This window comes from Humulus lupulus, chromosome X (genome assembly GCF_963169125.1).
Source record: "Humulus lupulus chromosome X, drHumLupu1.1, whole genome shotgun sequence".
Classification (NCBI taxonomy): Eukaryota; Viridiplantae; Streptophyta; class Magnoliopsida; order Rosales; family Cannabaceae; genus Humulus; species Humulus lupulus.
The window spans coordinates 216,783,385-216,793,382 of NC_084802.1; the positions used below are offsets into that span (position 1 = coordinate 216,783,385).

At 30.9% G+C, this 9,998-nt stretch overlaps 1 protein-coding gene across 1 annotated transcript; it reads right to left on the reverse strand.

Moving 5' to 3' along the window:
- Positions 1 to 2,682: 2,682 nt before the first annotated feature.
- Positions 2,683 to 8,833, reverse strand: LOC133805421 (protein PHOX1-like). Its single transcript, XM_062243602.1, has 4 exons — positions 8,384 to 8,833; positions 5,992 to 8,096; positions 5,654 to 5,898; positions 2,683 to 3,061 (listed from the first exon to the last, which is right to left on the reverse strand). The coding sequence occupies exons 2-3, from the start codon at positions 8,015 to 8,017 to the stop codon at positions 5,750 to 5,752; spliced, it is 2,175 nt and encodes a 724-aa protein (XP_062099586.1). The 5' UTR covers positions 8,018 to 8,096; positions 8,384 to 8,833; the 3' UTR covers positions 2,683 to 3,061; positions 5,654 to 5,749.
- Between the last annotated feature and the right edge of the window lie 1,165 nt (positions 8,834 to 9,998).

Below are 9,998 nucleotides of genomic sequence, written 5' to 3' on the forward strand. Positions count from 1 at the left end.
CCGCACGGTTTGACAAAAATACAAACCGCAATCGCACCGCAAATGGTTCCAAACTGTAAATTGTGGTGCGGTGTGGGTGGTTTGTGCGATGTGGACGATTTGATGAACACCCCTAATGTTTATCAATTTATTGCTTAGACCTTTCTCCATTATACTTAATGCTTTTATTAAATTAAATCTTTGGTGTCTACCTTTAGGTTATTTAATGAATAGAATTAATTAAGAGTGTTTACTTTAATATTGGAAGATTGGGGTAATGACAGTTTCGTATTATCTATGACTAGTAATTTGGTAGGGAATAAGATTCAATGAAATTGTTATATGCTTGAATGTTTGTTTAGTGATGGAGAATAGCCTCTTATCTATCTTAGTCGTTATATCTTTTCTCAATTGCTTTCATTATTGTTATTGCTTTGTTTTATTTTAGTAATTCATAAAATCCCCTTTTTATTAACTTTGTTAAATTGGATAATAAATTAAAAAATTAGTAGTTTTCGTAACTTCGACTCATACTCCCACTATACTGGAGTAGTTGGCATAATTTGAAATTAATAATTATTAAATTTAGTATGGAATACGACACACATCACTCTTCTTAAATTTTCAATGAGTACCCTTTCAAAAAAAAAAAAAAAAATTTCAATGAGTACAAAATCATTCCTTAAAGATATAAATATTAAAATAAAACCTTTTTCTCCACCCTCTATATTATTATTTATTAATTTTTTCATATAATATATAAATGTTTATATATTTTTAACTAAAATAATATTAATTCTATAGAGAATAATTAAACTAATAAGTTAAAAACATCAATCATAATTAAGTAGTACAATAAATTCATATATTAAAAATCACATCTAATCATATTAAAACTATATATAGATATATATTTTAGAGATTAGTCGAAAAAATCTAAAAAATGACTATATATTTATATATATCCAAAATTACGATATACTATGATAACTATTATTTCTTATCACATGTTTTTATAGAGTTGATTTAAAATATGCAATAAAATATGAATATTAATATATCTCTTCTATATAATAAATGTGTAGATAACGAAAATTCTTAATTTTAGTGATTTTTTTTTTTTTTTTTGTTAATTTTACTGAAATATTCTTATATTTAATGGTAGATTGTAAAAATGATTTAAACCTAAATCAAATTAAATAAATAAATAATTAAACAAATTAAAATAAGATATTTTTGAGATATTCTACAATGACAATTATTTAAAAATAATAAAAACCATACGTTTTATAACTTAAACTTAAACTTCACGTATTAGAATAATATCATATTAAACAAATAACATAATATAATCTACTATCAACTAGAAACAAACTTCTTAAAAAAAAAAACTAGCAACAAACTTAAATTTAAAATCCATGTATAATATTAATATTATATTAAACATATAATATATAATCTCTTATTGTCATTGCCAAATTCAAAAACTAGAACAAACATAAACTTAAACAAAAATAAATAAATTAATTAATTAAAATAAGATATTTTTAAGATATTTTATGATAATTTAAATAATTAAATCATATTTATTTAAAAATAATAAAGTCATACATATCATTTTTTTTATCTTATAAATTTGTGTGATAATTTATTTTTTATCAAATAATTGTAGCTCTTTTTCTTCATCAAATTCACTAAGGGATATTGTGAGTTACATTAGAAACTAAAAATAGTTGATATTTTTAAATATTATTGTAAAATATATATGTCATGTAGCCATGTAAATATATATCTATGTCAATGTTGTGTTTAAATGTCATATATGTAGTAATGATTGATGTGCATATATATATATATTATAGAACTTAATTCATTTTATTATATATTGAAAAAAAATGAGCATTATATTAAACATATTTTATTTATTTTTATGATATTGTTTATTTATTTAAAATTTATATGATAATAAAAAATAATAAAAAGAAATATATGTTTAAACATATTTATAACTTTAAAACTAAGCTAACGTGCATTGCACCCTATTTTTACCTAGTATATAATAAAAATATTATGTCATGAGAATTAAAATCGATAATTAAATTACAATTGTTTTTACATTTATATTTTATTCACTTATATATATATATATATATATTGCACAATTTTAATTTTTTAAATTGAAAATCTCTTATTTTAAATGTTTATACCAGAAGTTGAAATGAGGTCTATTAAGAAATAAAGTTTATAGTGTCAGATTATATAAGAATGTTTATGTTAATTTACACAATGCTATATTTGGAAATAATTAATTGATTAAAAAAGGATTAAAAGAGAAGAAAAAAAAGTGTGCTAATATAAACTACCCAAAATAGAATCTCAATAGAAATTGTTGGTTACTCTTTTAAGTGAAACCCCCAAGAGCATGGCAGAGGTCCAAGAGGATACGTCAATTGCCAAAGCAGTGCTAATATAATTATATGCAGACTTCCCTTTCTAATTTACCTTTCTTTTATCTATTAAATAAAGTCCATTAATACCATTTCTACTACTAATCAATAAATAGCAGACATATTTATATAACAATAATAAAATTAAAAAACTAATTAAGTAGTTCATACTTCTAAATAATGTATGCATAGCAATCCAAGATGTTGGAATAAGTCCTCAACGACACCATGTCTAAGAAACTATTAAAAGGAAAAGTAAAAAAAGAAGAAGAACACGAATTAATTATAAAAATAGTGGGGTATATATGGAAGAATTTATGGTCGACTTACAAATCCCAACAATTGCGTAACAAATTACGAATGACTCAATGAGAATCTACAACAATCAACAAACCTTTCCAACAGAATAAAACTTTGTTTGCTTATTCATTGGAGAAAAATAAAATAAATTCAATCTTATATTTGCTGCTCACTATCTCAAACTGTGTGAACAAATCACTCGGCAAAAAAATAAAAAATCTCTCAAAATAAAAAATGAAAATCCAATCGACCAAAGTTTCAGTCAAAATCAACACTAAGCAAATCTTTGTTTCCACAGCAAACAATAGACACAACAGTCCATAGAATAAAAAGACCTGCAATCACAGAATTAACCAAAAATGATTATGCTTCATTCCTTTCCACCTTAACATTGACAGCTCAAGAAAATCACAACTTTAAGGAATATCATAACTACTGATGAAGAATCAAAGGGTTCACTTAATTTAAAATGTACTCAGCCAACACACAATAACAAATTAAATTTAATTCATTACGAAACATTTTAACCAGTCTACTTTAGATATGCAAAGAGCGCTACATGGAACCCATACCCCATACTTCCATTGAAAAAGGGAATTTAAGCATCATAGGATGCCAGCATTAATAAACATTACAAAAGTAAGCCAATACTGGACAAATTTGCCTCTCTCAAACCGTTTTTCTCTTTCTCTAAACTACAATTGTTTCTCAACCACACTTGCAAATTCAAGCCAACCCTAGCACTTTCAATAACAAAATTACTATAAGTAGCCATCATTTTTTTTAATGTTTTAATAATTAAAAATCCAATCCAAAACTTAAAATCAATAAAAGATTGATTGATTTAAGACACTAATTTATGAATTTCAAACACTTCTATACATTTTATTTTTTGCGTCTCTTTTCAGATCTGGAAGTCTGAAATATGCAGAAAAACAATAGTCTGCTGACGGTCCAATGAAAGCTCATTTTAGGGGCAAAAAATGATGGCTTGCAATTATCCCATGAAAACTTGATTTTAGATACCAAAAACAAAGGTCCAACGATGGTGTTGCAATGGTCGTCCAAAACATAATTTTAGAAGCCAAAATGATGCCCGGCAATGATATTTCAATAGTTTTGCATAAAATTTGGTAAAAACTTTAGTAAGACAACTTTTTACTCGGTTGTCAGTTTGAAATGATTTTTTTTTTAATTTTAGTATATTTTTTTAGATCCATGCATTTAGGGTTTGTAAAACCTAAATTTGGAGTGTGTATAACCTAAAATTTTAATAATTTAAGTTTCAATCTTCATTATGGCCTCAAACAAACAGACCTCAAAATTCGAGATTCTACACCAAAAAATTAAGGTTCTATATAATCAAAACATGTAGATCTCTAAAGAAAAAAAAAAACTCAATCAGATAACCGAGTATAAAGCTATGACTCACCAAGTTTTTATCAAATTTTAAGCAAAATCATTGAAATACCATTGCAAACCATCATTTTCGGCATCTAAAATCATCTTTTGATGGACCATCGCAGCACCATCGTTGGACTATTGCAAGGCATTGTTTTTGGCCTCTAAAATCAAGCTTTCATGGGACCATCGAAGACCATCGTATTTTGCCTCTAAAATCATGTTTTGAAGGACCTTCACAAGTTTATCGCAAACTATCGTTAAAACACCATCTTTTGCCCCTAAAACGAATTTTCATTGGATCATCGCAAACCATCGCTTTTGCTTGTTTTTCTACAAATTTTAAATTTGAAAAGAAAAGCGAACAAGAGAAAAAAAAATGTATAAAAGTGTTCGAAATTCATAAATTAGTGTTTTAAGTCAATTTTTTTCATGGATTTAAGTTTTGAATTTCGTTTTTAATCACTAAAGCATAAAAATTAAAAAAAAAATGATAGGCGCTTCGATGGCGAGGGAATGGTGCTTCTATGGTGTTAATGGCAGGCGGGAGGTGTTAATGACAGCTGTGATATTATTTTTTCATGGTCGTGGGTAGAGAGAAGGAGAAATGAGAGAGAAAGGGCTGTTTAAATGTGAGGGACATTTTTGTCAATTTAAATTAGAAAGGCATATTTTTCATTTGATTTGTGAAGTTGGCATATTTTTTAAATTTGTGTGTATTAGAAAGCATAGAAGCTCAACTATAATAAAAGAAAATGAAGAGAGACAATAATAAGTTATAACACAAATTCAAGGTTATTTCTGGCCCTATTATTAGCAAAAACAAAGCATAGCAACACCACTTTGTAAAATATATTTAATTAGAACTTAGGTGCCAGAGTTCTTGCAGACCATTGGATTCTTACATATTAATATCGTCATTGAGTTATCCCAACTCCCAATTAAAATCACATTACATATTTGGATAGGAAATAGATTATTAGCACTGACGTTCTTACCATAGATTGAATACACTGCAGGAGATTCAGCACAAATGTTTTCAAACTCACTAATAGCATGGCCCTTCTTTAAGGTTCAAAGAACTACGTACTAATAGCATGGCAAACATGACAGCAAAGATTATTTCATTAATTCTATAGTGATGGACTCCCATAAACATGTTTCTTGTTTGTCTTTTTAAGTTTGTATTCAAAATAAAATCTGTTCTTTATTATACCCATTTGATATTTGTAAAACGCTTCTTTGGTTAAGTTTTTCTAGAACTCCCAAACTCACAAGAATGTGCCAGTATATCTATATCTATATGCATATGTAGTTGCCCGTGCATTAACATAGAAACACAAAATACAGAGACAAATACACGGGTACTCACATGCCTATGCAACATTACCCCTAATACTCAATTTTTTTGAAAAAATTTAAACAGCAAGTCAACTTAATAATTCTTGTGTATGAAGCAAGCAAAAGAAGGAGGAGGAGGGGGGGGGGGGGGGGGGGGGGGGGGGGACGAATGATAGAAAAATTACCTATCTCAGTAAGCAACTTCGTGGCTTCCAAAAGTTGAGCTACGAAAAACTGAAGAATTTGTTTGGTAACTGTAAAGAACACCCGATCAACAAAACTCAAGCATGCTCCAACATGGAATGTAGCTTTGGAACCCGGCGGCGAAACAATGGTTCAAGCCTGAAAGATGGAACACCAAACTGCCACCTCTGAGCATCATACATCTCATTCCATGCTTGTACAATCTCGTCAATCTTGAAACCAAGACCTGCATACCAATGTAAAGTGAAAAGATGACCTATATTTTTCTGAAAGCCACGAGGTAATTTATAAAAAAAAAATCCCGATAATTTTTTTTTACCTTCCAGTGCATTTTCATTGGAGCAGTGATTCTTTATCATAACGGCTATATCTGTTGGAGAGGCTCCTGCAAGTTCAAATTTCTCAACAGAAACCTCTAAACATTCCTCCCAAGTTGGGAGGCCAAGCTTATACTCCACGACAGAACGCTCATACAACAAGGTACCCCATAAAAGGTATATTTGCGATTTCATGTTTGCAGCCTGTTCTGCAGCTACATCGGGCGCAATATCTTTAACAAAATCATCCAATCCCATCTTCTGCAACTGGGCTTTATATTTATCAGCTTTGGAGAGTTCATTCAGACGCTGCTCCTGCATCTCCTCCCACATCAGCATTCCCCTCTCCATACTGTCTTCAGCCTTGTTATAAAGTTGAAGAACCTCTGACGAAGGTTCAGTTTCTAATTCAACATTGCTCCCAACAGAGTAGTACCAACAGAGTTTTGCTTGCTCAAACTGCTGCTGTCCAAGTGCAAGAAAACCTTCATAGAAATCTGGTTTTATTTTCACAGCTTCTTCATACTTCTTCTCTGCCTTCATATACTCCTTTCGAGCCCAATCATATGCAACCTTAATCTGCTCAACAATTTGATCCCTTGAAGTATCTTCTGGAAAAGTCACTCGCTTCCTTGCCTTGGACATGTGAACATTTCCCCAATTAAACAACGCCAAGGCAGTCATCTCTTGGAATTTATCTGCAGCAATGTTAAAAAGCTCTTGGGCATCATCACTTGTTACCATATCCTCCATTGCCTCTGAGTGTAATTTCAGACCAAGTTCATGAAGATCCAAGTAGGAATCAGAATCAAAACCAACATGGTTCTTGAACAGTCGTGCAAACTGGAGAATCCAGTCCTCAACACAAGTAACACCTTTTTCCACTTCTTCACCTTTTCCAATATCTCCATTCTCAAAACCATTACTTGATTTTGTGCTAGCTTCAAGCTCCTGATCACTTATTCCTTCATAAATCGGTTCTTGATCAGGATTGGCTTCAGCAATATATAATTTTAGTGAACCCTGCAAATAATCTGAAGATTCAGCCAACTTCAGCTCATCTGTAGTAGTTATTGTAACCAAATCACCCTCTTGATCCTTATACTTTACAAGAACACCCTTCAAGCCAGGAAACCGATCCTTAACAATCTCCCTTACTAATTTCATGCTACAATTGGCGGGTAACTGTGCCCACCTTATATCTTCCCCCAACACCAACTTAACAGTCTTTGTTACCACTTTTTCTTCTTTGATAGGTTTTTTGGCAACCTTAGCTTCCTCAACAACGGTCTTTGAGATCACTTGTTTATCTTTAACAGAACTGGCTTTATCTTTAACAGAACTGGTTTTATTTTTAACAGAACTGACTTTATTTTCTACAACCACCTTAACCTCTGCCTTTTCCTCAACCTTCTTACTCTTCTTCTTCTTTATCTTCTCCCTAACCACTTTACGCAGTCGAGAAGAACCAGACTGTTCTACAATAGCAACACCTATTTCCTTCTCATCAACAGCGATACCTTTCTCACTCATCACTTTCTTCACCTCCTCCAATATCTCTAACGCATTAAGATTATTGGGTTCCATACTCAATACAATATTGACATCTCTAAATGCCAAATCCAACCGATTCAGGGCCTCATAACACTTGGCTCTTTTCAACAAAGCTTTACTGTATCTTGGTGATACCTCCAAAGCTAAATTACATTCATTGATTGCTCGAGGGTATTCACCAAGACCCATTTGCATATAACACGCAGCCATATTGCTATGCAGATGAGCAACGTCAATATGTGTTTTAGGGAGGAGTTTAAGTGCCTTTTCGTATTTCAACATCGCACCTTCATGGTCGCGTTTTTGGAAGAGCTTGTTACCTTCTTCTTTAAGCTCTTGAGACATGTTAATGAAGATTGCAGTGTCCTCATCGAAAGCTTTGGAGCTTCGATCACAGGGCTTGCTTGGTTTACTGTTAGCATTTCCAGGCTTTTGTGGCTCCAATTCCTTCTTCTTCCCGGTTGGTTTTCCCATAGTTTAAGACGCAGTCAAATGAAAAGGGATTCCAAATCACAGCTCTATTAGCTCTGATTTGTCACCTTAATCAAAAAACCTATTTACAAATTCATAAAATCCAATCAGAGCTCAAAGAAACAAAATTCACCAGAATTCAAATAACAACCCAAAAGAAATAAACCTTTTAACAAACAAGAAAATGACAAACGAAATATCAGCCTTTTAAGAAGAGGAACACGATTATAACCAAAACCAACGTCACAATGGACAATATAATCAAATACAAAATAAAAGGACAATCCCCAAATGATAATAACAAAAGTGGGAAAATAAAAAATATATAAAAAAAAACATTAAGAAAGAAAGAAAAATCGAAAAACCCACTCTTGCTCTGTGAGTGCTTTGCTAAATTGGTCTCCCTCAAAAACGAGATATGGGGTTAACTGGTGAGACAGAAACAAAACTTAATTCGTCCCTTCCTTTTGTTCAGATTTGAATAAATTTATAATGATAAGCTACAAGGAGGACTTCCGCAGGACACGAATATGGGTTTTTTTTTGTGTGTGCGTGTGTTCTTGGGTTTGCAGAAGAAAGAAATGTGTGGAAAAGACGTTCTCTTCCTTAGGGTTTTCTAAGAAGAAAGGTCAACGTTGCCCGGTGGGTGGCTGGTCGGCTCCACCTTCCATGAGGGCGTGTCAACGGTTCAACACCATCATCTTATTAGGGTTTTTCCTGATCAATGATTTTTTTTTACTTTAATTAGTAAGACTACACGAAACTTGCCATGCATTTATAAGAATGATTCTGAGGTTGTGTCTCCGATTTGATGTCTGATTTTATGTATTAATCAATAAATGAGCATTTTATTAGTGATGAACAGATGAAGTTCATAATTTTTTTTTTTTTTTGATATTCTTTGGGATTCAATTTTTTTTTTATAAATTCTTTCGACAATATTAGTTTTGTAGACTAATTTACAAAAAAAAAAAAAAAACTTTTAAGAGGCTGATATTCACCATGCAATACTCACCCCCATGCTAAATCAACAAATATATTTAGATTACATATTACCTACATACTCAAAATGAATATTTTATATGAAGAATATTAATTTCCTAAGTCGCACAATTTAGAAGAACTCTTGGCATCTTGAATGAGACTTTATCTTTTTCTTTATATCTCTAATAGAGCTTCGACTTCATCTTTATAATGAAGAATACCATTTACTTTCAATAATAAAGACATTACTATTTATTTAAAATCAAAATTAAATAGGGTAGTTTACATAAATATGGGAAAAATATATATAGTTTCTAAATTTATAGGGAAAACATAATTATACAAAATATGGTAAGTTTTGGAAAAAAAAATTTTAAATATGGTAAATAAATTATCATAAACTTAATTCTGTTTTTTTTTCTTCTCCCTCTCACGATCTCTCTCTCTCTCTTCTCATTTCTTTCTTTCTCCTCCCTCATTTAGTGTCCATCTCAGATATCTTCCGGCGATGCCACCTCCGTCGCTGCCTCCGACGATGACGATGACGACATGGTTCTTCTTCTTCTTCTTCTTCTTCTTCTTTCTTTCTTTCTTCTTTTTCTTCTTCTTCTTTCTTTCTTCTTATTATTCTTCTTCTGTCTTTCTTATTCTTCTTTTTTTTTCTTCAAATCGAGTTTTATTCTTTTTCTTTTTCACATTTGATTTTGAACTTCATATTTGATTTTTCTGGGTTTTTTTTTCAAATCTGTTTAAGTAGCCAGGTACTTGAGTTCATATTTGATTTGATTTAATAAATGTACTCAAGGAAAGTTGACTGCTATTATTTGGTGTAGACTAGGGTAGTATAAGAAGCTAGGTAGTTGAATATTTTAGGATACTTTTAACATATGAAAGCTTAGGTTAGCTGATTAGTTTTTTTTGTTGGAAAATGGCAAAAGTTGTCAAAAGGTCTTTCCCTGTGATGTTTAGGTCAATTGGATATAAGTTTAGTAGCCAAATG